This window comes from Zeugodacus cucurbitae, chromosome 4, assembly GCF_028554725.1.
Source record: "Zeugodacus cucurbitae isolate PBARC_wt_2022May chromosome 4, idZeuCucr1.2, whole genome shotgun sequence".
NCBI classification, from domain to species: domain Eukaryota; kingdom Metazoa; phylum Arthropoda; class Insecta; order Diptera; family Tephritidae; genus Zeugodacus; species Zeugodacus cucurbitae.
Window position 1 is genome coordinate 63,559,832 of NC_071669.1, and position 14,705 is coordinate 63,574,536.

The 14,705-nt window shown below is 35.0% G+C and overlaps 1 protein-coding gene across 1 annotated transcript in view; it reads left to right on the forward strand.

The window, feature by feature from the left end:
• The window catches only part of LOC105211162 (uncharacterized), a 271,702-nt gene that overhangs the window by 145,284 nt on the left and 111,713 nt on the right, over nt 1-14,705 (forward strand). Inside the window, exons 4-5 of the mRNA XM_029039568.2 lie at nt 7,870-8,080; nt 8,771-8,898. Coding sequence (XP_028895401.2) covers nt 7,870-8,080; nt 8,771-8,898 — 339 coding nt within the window. The remainder of the gene's footprint in view (nt 1-7,869; nt 8,081-8,770; nt 8,899-14,705) is intronic.

A 14,705-nucleotide genomic window follows, 5' to 3' on the forward strand; every position in this document is an offset into this window, starting at 1 on the left:
AATAGATAATAAGCTTTATTTTGGAAAATAATTTGAAATTTAATCTATCTATCTAGGTTTTGCTTTGGTTGAAAATTTTTTAAGAAGTTTTGGATTCTATTATTAATAAAAATTCTCAAATAACTTCGATACTGTAAGTAATTTTAAATTACTATAACGAATCTTAAAAATATTATATGTTGGAAAAAATATATTTCTATAAATTTCCATCTAATTTGAAATCATCACTTTGACTACTGGGTTATAATAGAAGCCAGAAAGCACAAATAATTTGTCGCATGTTCTGCGAAATGTAAATATCAGGACGCATACCAATGTTTGCAACACAACAGCCATGGCTGATAATTTTTTGCTCAACACACAGCAATGCCCCATAAACCAATAATCGGAGCTACGCTGAATGAATATTAAGCAGATGAAGGAAGAGACTTAAATTAATTAGGTTTTTCTACATTCCCATTACGTGAACATATGTTAGACTATAATTGGCGAATGCCCGTTTGATAATTATTCCCAAGATTGCCGTGAAATAGTTTTAATTCAGCGAAGTTTGAAACAATTTTGCTCTGTTCTTAAATAAAATAACGTATATGGAGGCTACCTTAAACCAAATTTTTACTAGAGAAGCAATAACACAGTTATTCAGCTGAATTCAAGGGGGATAACCCATGAAAGTTTGTTTGCTACTTTACTATCCATTTGATTATACAAGACTATTTGATTTATACCAGTTTGTTCCCTTTATTAGTATATTTATGCCAGTTGTTTGTTCGATTCACTTCTCACAAAATTTTGGTATATTGAATAAATATGTGAGTATACATATATTGATCAGGAATACACATTTAAAGCCCTTAGCTATTTATCTCGTGACGTCTCTTACATGTTGCTCCAATAAGTCAATGATTGACTGAACGAAGTCCTTCAGATTAGTGCCATTATGTAGAGTGTGTTTAGATATTTACACGTTTGAGTTTACCAACTCTCTTATTCTCCTTTCATGGGCGCCCAATGAATGACTATAACTCATTGACAAAGCTATAAACTGTGACTCTTTATCTTTAATATTTGATTTATGTCAGTTCTTTGTTTTAACTCAGAATTCGAAGATATTGGTTGATGGGTTTGGATTCGCATGCATTCAATATTTGATGCTTCATATTGATATTTGCGGTATTTTTCTGTGGAACGAGTACGTAATATGCATAGACATTGTTGAATCGCAACTCGTTTCAACAATCGCGATTTATAAGCACACATTTCCCGGTTTTATTTTTGATTTTTAATACACGAATGCACACACTGCAGCGAATGATGCATTTTCAGAAGCAAAAATTAGTAGACATAGAGAATTTATCAGCCCCTTTTATTTGCGGAACGCGAAATTTCGAATTGAATTATTCGAGGCTGAAACATAAATATGTATATCCAGACATGTAAAGACAATACTTTGAGCTCAGCTATTCCTTCTGACGATACTTTTAAGCCAGAAAAATAGTCTCAGAAGCTTGGTCGGTATTATCAACTCCCACTCTTTCTTACTTAAACTTGCTATGCCTCATCATAGATATGTAAGGTTAGGTTAGGTTTCACAGCTGACCTTCGCAATAATGTTGGGATGTGGAAATGGCTGTGTTCGGTTAAAATCTTTACAAAGGACCTTTTATGTTCTAATAATGATTGAAAGGATCTCAAAGTCGACCTCAACCGAAGTACAGTCACAGTACAGTACAGAATGGACACTGGAGCTCTGACCTGTTCCCAATCTGATGACAATGGGGCTAGAGTGCACTTCCTCAGTCATCAGGGGTATCTCGAAGTTAAAATTGTTTGATAAATTCAGCCTTTGCCACGTGGACCAATTCTCAATTAAAAGAAGCATACCCGAGATATTCAGATGCAATTTATTAAGCTTTCTATTCCGAAAAACTCAAACATGCCCAAAAAATTAATAAAATACTCTGTACCATAAAACTATTAAACAAATCTCCTCCGCTAATCTACCATAATGAATATTTAATAGCATTTAATACACACCAATTTATGAACTGCGAAACTTTCTAAGACCTCTGTTGACTTTTACGACACACTGTGAGTCGCGGCCAAGCAGAGTTTTAATCCGCACTAAATGAAAAACGACGATTGAAGCGCGCAGTGCACACACAAATGCGGAAAATGTCACTCACTCTCACGCACAAACACACACACTCACACTCTGCGGCGCTCATATGAATGTGCAAGACGTTTGCATAGTCACATTCTGTTGCCTACTTCTAGGCGTGCTGCCTTCCACCGCACTATGCTGGCACATGAACCGCAAATGCCAGCGTTTTAGTAAAGCGTGAAGCGCCACACACGCGTCAGCTGGCAATAATGATGCCAAGCGAGAAACACACACACGAAGAGCATGTTATTGAAAAAACTGCAGCTGAAGAGATAGAAAGGTAGAGAAAGAAGATAGCGAAAAAAGGCGAGGCAAATAAGAAAAAGGTGACACAAAATTGTATGTTATGTTAGCAACAACAACAAGCAGCATAACACAACTTAGCAGGCAGGGCAATGCGTGAATTATCATGTCTGCAACAACAATAACAACAAAACCAACACTGACACTGACAACACCAACAGTGAGCGCGCTCAATTGAAATAGCGCACATTTCTCTTTGCCAACAATTAAAGTTGTATGCGTGACATATGTACATATGTGAAGCAACAAAAAACATAAACAAAAACAATTACAAGAAATTCACTTTTTGTTGTATTTGTTTTTTTTTTCGTTTTTTGAGCAACCGTGAAAATTACAATTTCACATTACACACATTTCCTCACAGCTGTGACGGCAAACTTATTGTAATGCCTCTAATTGTTGTATTTGTTGGTGTTTTCTGTTTTTTTTTTTTTTTTGTTTGTTTTTTTGGCTCACTTCGCGCATAACAAGTTGCCAAGAAAGCACTCACTTGAAATTCGTGGCACATTTTCACATTTTCTTCTCAGTTTTAATGTGATATTCGCATTCCGTGTGTCTACAAAATGTAATTGCTTCGGCTTCAGCTTCACTTGCTAATGCCGTGAGTGGTGAGGGGGAAAGGTGCGTTCCAAGTGGAGGTCAGCCAAAATAGCAGTGCGGTACTAGAGTTGCGTTAAGCTGAATGATATTGTCGACAAGTGACATTTGGCATTGATTATGCCAATGGGAAAAATTAGAAAAAATTATAGAAAAAGTGGAAGAAAGTGCTAAGGAAATGGAAATGGGATTTAATTGAGTATGTGCTGCAGAAATCCTATATCTAATTAATTTTTTTTGTTTTGAGAAATTTGCAATTCATTTTTTGAGGTTAGTAGAAGCGAGTTTGAAAGGTACCATTATACCACTTTGAACATTTGAGTATATGATATATAGGCATAAGTATAGAAACGCTGCCGTTACTTTCTCCGTAAGAAAATAATTAGAAGAGTGCTATTAAGTGCAGCTTTTCACAATGAAAGCTAGTATCAGGACCTAAAGCTCGCGGAAATATTTGCTGAATTACAGATTGCTGTGGCCACTACGAAACTAATTAGGAAATTGTAAGATTATATTTATGTATAGTCTTTACAATACAAATCGTAAAAGTTTCGCTACGTTTACTTCCAGCCTTAAAACTAATGACAACCTTAAACTATATTCACATATTTTTTATTGCCAAAAATAATTATCGTGGACGTTAATATTGCCAATTATGTAGAGGTCCGCAAAAAAAGGCCTCTTGCGGTGAGCACGATATCTCTGCACTGGATCATCTAAAATGCAAAAACCAAATAAATTTCATTAATATAATAAATAATCTAGTGATTGATCGAAGGAATTAAAAATGACGACAAAAAGCAAAAGGTTCGTTTTTCGATCAAAATTCGGGTCTTTAATTATAAAAATAAGAAATTTTCATCGGATGGAGAAATCCTTCGATTAAATACTAAAAAATACAGTTAAGAAGCTTGTGTAAAAATTTCAGAGCGATCGGTTCAGCCGTTTCTGAGAAATCTTGCTCACCGACTTTGAAAACACCGTTTTGAGAAAAACGATTTTAAAGTTTTGAAAGCACTTTACATGTAGTCGGCGCGCCTTCACTAATGTGTCTATAACTTCGAAAATATTCGTCGGATCGACTTGAAAAATCAAAATTTCGCTGCTAAAAATATTGATTGACATTCGGATCGACTTGAAATTTTGATTTTTCAATCAATATTTTTTAGCAGCGACAGCTATCATAGCTTTTTTATCAAAACATTCAGCCAATCACAGACAAAGAACATATATCGTACGTTTGTACCGGTTAATTGATCAATTAGCTCCTGTGTAAAAAGGCTATAAGCCATGTAATCCAATTCAAAGAATCCCAAGAATCCAATTGCCCATTTATTTTTCTATTTAATTATAGAATAAAATAAATTATAGAAATAAAAAATAAATTTCAGTATACTGTGTGTGAACGTTTGGAAGAAAACTCCTAAAACAATGGCGTAACTATCCCTCTAGTTTATTTCTTCTAATAATGAAGGCGTATCTTGACAAGTACTTTTAAGTATATTTGAGACATACCACAACAGATTTTATAATTCTTTCATTGACTGTAAGGCAGTTCGTAGCTTTTGAAACTAATCCAAGGATTTTGCCTTATATACACCAACTGCAAGTCTGACGAGACCAACTATACACTGGAAATATCTTGAGGAAACTTCTTTAAGGTACTTTTTGATGACCTGAAGCCATATTGCTGTTAAAAAGATTAAACTAAGTCGGCTCATAAATACTGTTACTCGAAAAAAAACATGAAGGACTCGGGATCAGCCATAAATCTCCATAAAACAAATATACATTTTCTACATTTTATTTTCATTATCTTTATGACAAAGTGACAGCTTTTCATTCTAGTAGACTTCAAGTCATATTGGTTAAGGGGTTACACGGGTTTCGTGGGTTCAAAAAATCTTTTGTTTTGCTTATTAATTTCTACATCTCATCTCATGAATTTTATCCTAAATTTTAAATTCAAGTCAATCCGAATAATAGTTTCGGTGATACAGCCTTTGAAAGGTGTGCGCTCCAAGTCGGGTATTATTGTTACTCAAAACTATAAAAGCATTTTTCTCGGTATCGTGTTTTCAAAGTCGGTTGTCAAATGTTCTCGAAAACTACTCAACCGATCTTGATGAAATTTGGCACAGGTGTTCGAGATATAATACAATTTACTCGTGCTTGAACGAAGGATTATTATTTTTTTTCAATTACAACCGTTTAAAAAAACGAACAAAATGTCAAGCAAATTTGACCGAAATTTTTATTTTTTTGGAAAAATGTCTGCCAAAATACCAATTTTTGTTTTTTTTTGTCTTTCGTTCGTTTATGGTCTTACCTAAAACACGTATTTTTGTTTTTTTTTTTCCATTTTGGATGATCCTATCTGGAGTTATTCTGACAACGCGGACGCACCATTTTTAAGAACGGTTCACCGGAAATGACGTCGAAATGGAACAGTTTTATTTTTTTTTTGAAAATTTCAGAAATTATTCTTTAAATATGTATCTATGAGACAGAAGAAAGTTTAAATTTAATAAAAAAATATAAAAAAAACAAGTAAGGAAGGGCTAAGTTCGGGTGTAACCGAACATTTTATACTCTCGCAATTTATTTATTTAACTTAATTAATATTATATAATACACAATTTGACCCACATATTCGTCATATATATTGCATAAAGTCCATTGAAAGTGGGAAACCATAATATTAGGTTAGAAGCACCGAGGTCCTCGTGTTCGATATATGGGGCCTTAAAAATATATGGTCCGATTTCGGCGATTTTTAGAATGGGGCTGCCACACTACAAACATAGTATTTGTGCAAAGTTCTGCACCGATATCTTCACTAGTGCTTACTTTATATATTGTAAAGTAAACTATTCAGATCGTCTTCAAAGTACTGGTATATAGGAAGTAGGCGTGGTTGTGAAGCGATTTGGCCCATTTTCACAACATATCATTGAGATGTAAGGAAACTATTACAAACCAAGTTTCATTGAAATCTGTCGAGTAGTTCCTGAGATATGGTTTTTGACCCATAAGTGGGCGACGCCACGCCTATTTTCCATTTTGTAAAAAAATCTGAGTGCATATTTCATCTGCCATTTCTTATGCGAAATTTAGTGTTACTGACGTTTTTCGCTAGTGAGTTAACCCACTTTTAGTAATTTTCAACCTAACTTTTGTATGGGAGGTGGGCGTGGTTATTATCCGATTTCTTTCATTTTTGGAAGTGGCCAAAAAAAACGACTGCAGAAAGTTTGGTTTATATAGCTCTATTGGTTTGCGAGATATGTACAAAAAACTTAGTAGGGGCGGGACGGGGCAAATTTTATTTCCATAGATTTATTTATGGCTTAGTTATGGCACTTTATGTGTTTTCGGTTTTCGCCATTTTGTGGGCGTGGCAGTGGATTTTGCTCATTTTCGAAAGCAACCTTCCTATGATGCCAAGAAATAAGTGTGCCAAGTTTCATCAAGATATCTTAATTTTTACTCAAGTTACAGCTTGCACAGACGGACGGATGGACGGACAGACAGACATTCGGATTTGAACTCCGCTCTTCACCCTGATCACTTTGGTATATATAACCCTATATCTAACTCGTTTAGTTTTGGGTGTTACAAACAACCGTTATGTGAACAAAACTATAATACTCTCTTTAGCAACATTTGTTGCGAGAGTATAAAAATTAAATTGAAGTGGCAATAGAAGGCAACTTTCATACAAATTTACTTCCATAAATCGATCTTTTTGATCATGGTATAATATAAAATTTCAAATTTTACAGAATTTTAGCAGAATTTTAAAAAAGAGTTCCTCCAAAGACTATCATATTACACTTATGAATTGCATAAAACAAAATTACAGAATAGATGTTTTAACGTATGAACATAAAAATTATGCGAAGTAAATAACTGAAACTGTGGGTAAATCTACATTTTCCAACTTTTTGAAAAATTGTATGTTTTAATGAAAATTCTATAACACGAAGTCTTTCTAACTTGAAGTTAGAGAAGTTCCACTAATTCTTGTGATTCTTTGGAAGGAAATGCAAATAATACGCATTATGCTCCACGACAGTCGGGTCTAAGTAATCAGAAACTAAACGGTTTCATAGCTGAATATCGCAACAATCATCAAAATTATTTTGGGAATATTTTTTGCCGCCACAACAATAACAACACGAATTGGTCCATTTCCCTAGAACTGTTCTTATGAATACCGTGATTTATATTAATGAAATTGGTTTTTAAACAAATTTTCAACTAATTCATTAACATGGAATTAAGTGAGCATAATCTGATAATAAAATTTCTTATATTCATACAGTTTACGCACCGACAGAATGTGTAATTTAATCATTCATTTGAATTGAATTTTATTTCCACTAACATTAATTTTTCATTTGATTGCACTTTCTTAGAAATACGCATAACACGAATGCTTCCAATAAGAGACTGATTTTTCAAGGAATTTTTTCACATAAATAAGTAAAAAACTCATGCTGGTTTATACTTTAATATTAACAGAAAAAAAGTAAAATAACCTGCAGCAAATATTTTATGCTGCAAATATAAGCATTCGCAAGCGTACCATATTTTTTATAAAATGCAGTCAAGTGACAAATGCAATCTACTAGCGCACAGAAGTGCACACACATTTTTTTTTTAATTTTTATTTCACAAACATATTTACACACATATGGACAGCCACTCAAATGTCAATATATGCATTCATATGCATGCGTTTGTGTCATTAACTTTTTTTGATATAATATATTTTTTTTTGCACTCCTCATCTCTTGCAGGTTTCGTGGATACGGCATCGTGACATACACATACTCACAGTGGGCGCATACACGTACACCTCGGATCAGCGTTTCCAGGCGACACATCATCAGGACACCGATGACTGGACGTTGCAAATAAAATGGGCGCAAAAACGTGATGCTGGCATGTACGAGTGTCAAATATCCACGCAGCCGGTACGCAGCTATTTCGTGCGACTCAACGTTGTGGGTGAGTAAAAAAAGCTGTGCTGTGCATACGCATATACCAGCATATATATATAGTCATTACTGCTCTTGCTTTTAATAAATGAAGTGTCGTATCATCATATCCATTGCGCCATCTCAATTGTCATTTCAACTCTACTCCATGCCATTCTCACTTCACGTGTACTTTCCCCATCATAACTACTCTTTAACAGCCCATCCTGCAGCGCCATGAAAAACATAGTTTTATCTTGCCAAAACTTCGCGCCATTTTGGCCAATAATTTCATTTCATCACAACTTCTCATTGCGTTTCATTTACGCATAAATTACACGAGCGTTAAACAAGAAAACTTTTTTAGTTTTCACATTCATGCGCTAACTAGTAGCAAAAGTGCGTGATAATGCGGCGCTAATGTAGCGTTTGTATGGCTCTTGTCTCTTTGAATATTATTCGCTCTCACTCTCTCTTCCTCTTTTCTTTGTATGTCATAACCACAACCAACTAACCAACGGTCAACCAACTCGCCGCCCACAATTCACAATGTACTCTAAACAAACCAATGCCGGTCGGTCGTTCGCTTGGTTACTCATACGACATGGCCTCCACCAACTGCGACCATCTTCGTCTTCGTTTTGTTGTACTGCGTGTGGCGGCTACTTACTCACCAACTGACTGTTCGTGCGTGTGTGCGTGTATATGTGTATGTTTGCAGTGCCAACAGCGACGATCCTTGGCGGACCCGACCTTCATGTCGACAAAGGCAGCACCATAAATCTTACATGCACAGTGAAATTCAGCCCAGAGCCGCCGGCCTACATATTCTGGTATCATCACGAGGAGGTAATTAAAATTTACGGCTACATTTTGTGTGTGTTCACATATATTCAAGCGTTTGTGTGTGTGTGTGCGTGAAAGGCATGTGCTTGCTAGCATATTTGCGCTTGAAATTTTTATGCACATTCACACACCCACACTCTTTCACACACACACCATAGTAGTAGTTGTCCGCATAGTAGTAGTTGAATTCTTGTTAAATTGTAGTTTGTGTCATTGTTATTGTTGTTTTTTATGTTGTCGGTATGGCCATAAATGGCCGGATATATGCATTAAATTCGGCTTATCTTTGGTTAAGTAATTTCAAAATTAGATTAAATGAAGTGAAAGTTGAAGTGAAGTCTTTGTGAAAATGCATTACGGTTGGAATTTATGACATGGCAGCGCTGGCACTTAGTGTGTAAGCACGTAGCTATTGGTCGCGTTTTCGTTGTGAGGATTTTACGGTGGATTGCGTGTGCCTTGGTTTCAAACTGTTAAATTAAAGTTTGTGCACTTAAGTTTGGTACTTTATCTTTATACGTAGAGGACGTAAAGAAAAAAAAAAACTATTCTGGGTGATCCACGAATTCATATATGAAAAATATTTATGGATAATGTTGTGCAATTAATAAGTTTAGTCAGTAAATTCTTATAAAAGTAGCAAGCATATATCTGTCCAAATTCATATCTAAACATAACTCTTTTTTATTTTTACTCAGTCTAAGCCCATCTTCAAATGTTCGGAAAACATATCTTTTGAAACAATTTAAGCTCTAGCGACTTTATACCAGTTTATACCAAATTTCAATAAACAAGTTTTTAAGCGTTTATTTGCTGTATGCTGTCGGTTAAAATGCTTTATAAATTGTTTATTCTTGTAATATGTGCTCAAACAACTTAGTTATTTATTTTATTTATTTTAAGTGGATATGAGTTTTAATCGGTACCTTGAGGTACTCTGAGTGTGTAAAAATAATATTAGTCTAATAATAATAATCTAAACATCCAGATAGATAGAAGGGGTATGTGGCAAAGTGGACAAAGACATCGACGATTTCAAATTAAATAAACGTAGAAAATGTTCACGTATGTGATTTCGTTTTCCTACAATCAGATCACTGCAGTCTCTTTCAAACAGAGATTACTGCAATTACAAAAAAAAATTGACAAAGATGTTGCTTATAACAGACATGTATTTTTATACTCTCGCAACAAAGTTGCTAAGAGAGTATTATAGTTTTGTTCACATAACGGTTGTTTGTAACACCCAAAACTAAACGAGTTAGATATAGGGTTATATATACCAAAGTTATCAGGGTGAAGAGTGTAGTTCAAATCCGAATGTCTGTCTGTCCGTCCGTCCGTCCGTCTATGCAAGCTGTAACTTGAGTAAAAATTAAGATATCTTGATGAAACTTGGCACACTTTTTTCTTGGCACCATAGGAAGGTGCTTTCGAAAATGAGCAAAATCGGACCACTGCCACGCCCACAAAATGGCGAAAACCGAAAACACATAAAGCGCCATAACTAAGCCATAAATAAGGCTATGGAAATAAAATTTGGTATGAAGGATCGCACTATGAAGGGGCATATTTGGATGTAATTTTTTTTTGGAGGTGGGCTTGGCCCCGCCCCCTACTAAGTTTTTTGTACATATCTCGCAAACCAATAGAGATATATAAACCAAACTTTTTGCAGTCGTTTTTTTAGCCACTTCCTAGTACAGTCCAAAATTGAAAGAAATCGGATAATAACCACGCCCACCTCCCATACAAAAGTTAGGTTGAAAATGACTAAAAGTGGGTTAACTCAATAATGAAAAACGTCAGAAACACTAAATTTCACATAAGAAATGGCAGATGGAAGCTGCACTCAGATTTTTTTACAAAATGGAAAATGGGCGTGGCGTCGCCCACTTATGGGTCAAAAACCATATCTCAGGAACTACTTGACCGATTTCAATGAAACTTGGTTTGTAATAGTTTCCTTACATCCCAATGATATGTTGTGAAAATAGGCCAAATCGCTTCACAACCTATACCAGAACTTTGAAGACAATCTGAATCGTTTACTTTACAATATATAAAGTAAGTACTAGTGAAGATATCGGTGCAGAACTTTGCACAAATACTATGTTAATAGTGTGGCAGCCCCATTCTAAAAATCGTCGAAATCGGACCATAGGTTTTTAAGGCCCCATATATCGAACACGAGGACCTCGGTGCTTCTAACCTAATATTATCGTTTCCAACTTTCAATGGACTTTATACAATATATATGACGGATATGTGGGTCAAATTGTGTATTATATAATATAAATAAAGTTAAATAAATAAATTGCGAGAGTATAAAATGTTCGGTTACACCCGAACTTAGCCCTTACTTACTTGTTATTTACCGATTTGTATTGTATGACAGCCAAGCTATTTTGAAATCACTAAAGTCTCTAAACATTTCCTCTAAGATGAAGGAATGCCTTGTGCTATTAATGGGATTGGCTTTCTACTTCACTATAAACCTGCAATGAGTTCCAGAATGCAATGAGGAGGAAGCAGATGAACTATCCAGATTAGCTACAACCTTAGAATTGGATTTCATGGCCACTTGTAGACAATTCATAAACATCAGGCAAAACCTTGCACATGTACATAATGGCAACTATCGGTCACGGTTTTCTGGAAGATATCTCGTAAGATGCACGTATACAACTGTTTGCATTAATTAAATTTATCAATATCAAAAGGTGGTTCAGAGAGGACACAATAATTTATCAATGAACCTCATAAAGACCAAAGTGTCATCTGACATTTACTACACCTGTCTATACCTGTTGTTGTAGAGATATAATAGAATCTACCATAGAATGCTATCGAGTTAACAGTTGATTCTTCCATAAATTCACTGATCTCTAATACGCCGATTATAGGTCTACAACTTTCCTTCCACAGTTTTCCAATAGATGTCTCTAGCATCAAGCGCTGGTCGATTAAATCGTTTTATATCGATCGTGGACATTTGTGCCAACATTAACCCAACAACATATATGTAGAGATCTGTTTGCATCCCAAACTTATTCTTAACTGAATTTTCGAATTTGCGGGAATGTCTATAGGGTCAAGCGCTGGTCGATTAAATCGATTAAATTGTTTTATATCGATCTTGGACATTTGTGTCAACATTAACCCAACAAAATATTTGTAGAGATCTGTTTGCATCCCAAACTTATTCTCAACTGACAATGTCACTTTTTGAGCCGAATTCTCGACGTTTGCCTGAAATTTTGTTTTTCTTTTTTAATTCCGAGAAAAGTGCGGCTGAGGCTCATCGAATGCTTTCGGATACGTACGGTGAGGCTGTCCTAAGTGAAAAAACCTTAAATTTACAAGAAAACGGCGGAAGCAAAGTTGTAGACCTATAATAAAAACCGTTCTCTCCATCTCATGTATAATACTGTCAACTTATGAAACAAATTCCGAAGATTATGCCAGAAAATATGGATTTATATACAATTAATTGCGGGTGAGACCATATTTAAATGAAATTAGTCCATACTTTCACCTGGTCACTATATACCTTTCCTCATTTTATGTCAATCCAGTTCAATATTCTTCACATGAGTATCATTAAAAATTTCAAATTTTCCATAACAATAATTAGTCCGACATATCATAAGCTGCATTTTATTCCTTTTTCTTCCATAATGCTTTAAGCTTTAATTTCTTAAAGCTGCTCCTCTCACATCCAAACTTATGCACATAATTATAACTGCTTTTATCTAAACACAATAACTAATGGCTCACTCAATCTTATTTAGAGATGCAACTCAAACCCCCACCCAAAAAAAAAAACTGATAAATATAACCTCAGCAGCTGCTTGACCGGACAAAACAACAATAAAAAATTGTACGCTCATTGACAGTGTCTAATGATAGCTTAGGGTTGGCAAACGCGCTTTCAACGCTAATTAGATTTGCTCTAAAAAGGATTGTCACTTTCATTCAACGCATAAATCTGTTTACGAGACGCCAAGTAGATGCCGTTATATATACATACATATCTCCAGTATATCTAAATACATTGAGGATGACAACGAAACTCCCAATTTCTCGCGATGCTAAGACAAGCTGCTGCTGCCATTTAGCCTTGTTAATTATAAGCAAATATTTGTCTAAAAACAATTTGAGGGCGGAAAAAAACGAGCTGAGATGAGTATAAATATATAAAGATATGATAGTCAAGTGAAAATATGAAAAACAACAAAAAAGCAAAAACAAAAAAAGGATAGAAAGGAGAATAAATGAATGGATATGGCAGGAAGAAACTGACGTTGCAGCTAAAGGAGACAAGTGGCACTCGCGCTACTGTAAATATTAATTAAAATTTAAAGGAAGCAGGATAGCGCTGGTAAGCGTAGGAGGCAGCTAAATAACAAACGAGCGTTGTTAGCGTCGGATCTTAAGCAAAATAATGCACAAAAAAATATTTAAATAAAAAAATATAAAAATCTATCGAAAAAAGTGTTATTCGCAGTAGAAAGCGTTGACTTGAAGTGTCAGAAGGAATAGAGGGAAAAAAATTTTGCTGTTTAGGTTTTTCTCGGTTCTCTCTCTCGGCCACTCAAAACAAAGTCAAATGTCCTCGCTTCAAACTAAGCGACAAATTACGCTACTAATGAGGGTATCAGCGTTGGGGTCGTGCGTTGTTAGCAATTTTAAGGAGTTCACTTGTTTAACGCGACGAGCGCGAGCGCTAGTGCGAGAGAACGGGAGCGGGGGTCGAAAAAAATCGGGTTAAGTATATGCGCAACGCGTAAACTGGCAAAATTTTTGCGTGCAACATTATAAATAAATAAATAACGGCACACCCACAGCATACCCCCTCCTCCCCCAAAAAAAAAAAAAACAATTAAAACGCCCAAGCCTTGGCTTACTTTCAAAGTGAGGGCAGTGAAATAGCAATAGAGAAATAAATGAAATGCATTTTAACTAAAATGAATTGAAATGATATAATTTCGTGCTCATTCTGCGAGGATTTGCCTGTTTGTTGGCTCAAGCAGCGTTGCGGAGTTAAGTTAAGCAGTCAGTGGAGTGTAAAACTTAAACTCAAATAGAAGTATGCACTGCTGCATTATGATTAGTAGCGTGTACGGCACTAGAGCAGCAGTATAACTAAGTTGAAATTCATACGCAATGCCAAACGCTGGTCACGTGCCGTTTTAGTTTTGGAGCTTTCTAGTTTTCGTTTGGCAATTTAAATTATGAGCTTGCTGGCATTTCTCAACAGAATAAAATTTGCTAATTAAAATTGTAATAAATATTTAGTATCTGTTACGTTTTGTATGTCGCAGCAATTAAAAAATACTTTATAATAACGCGAAGCTTTTGCATTATCGAGTATAAAGCTATTTCACTTAAAATTGCGGGCATTCAAGTGAATATCTTATTAAACAAGCGCAACTTTCATAATCTAATACAATAAATATTCCTAATTCATCACTGCAACTTCATTGTTAATGATAAAGGTGAAAGCTTTCTAAAGTTAAATGAAAGCTCAGCATAAATTACAAAAACAAAAAAAAAAAACATTTTTCAAAGCTAAAATTGATTTAATACAAATTTAAGTGATAAAATAAACGTTTATACATCTAATGACATGTTTTCACTTCACTAAAGTGAAAGCTTCAAACTGAAATAATGAAAGCTCAAAAGGCTTCGAAGCTAAAATTGATAAAATATTAGATTAATTGCCAAACAATGTTTTCACTTTCAAGAGGTGAAAGCTGCAAACTATAATAATGAAAGCTAAAAAAGCTTCGTAGCTAAAAATTGAT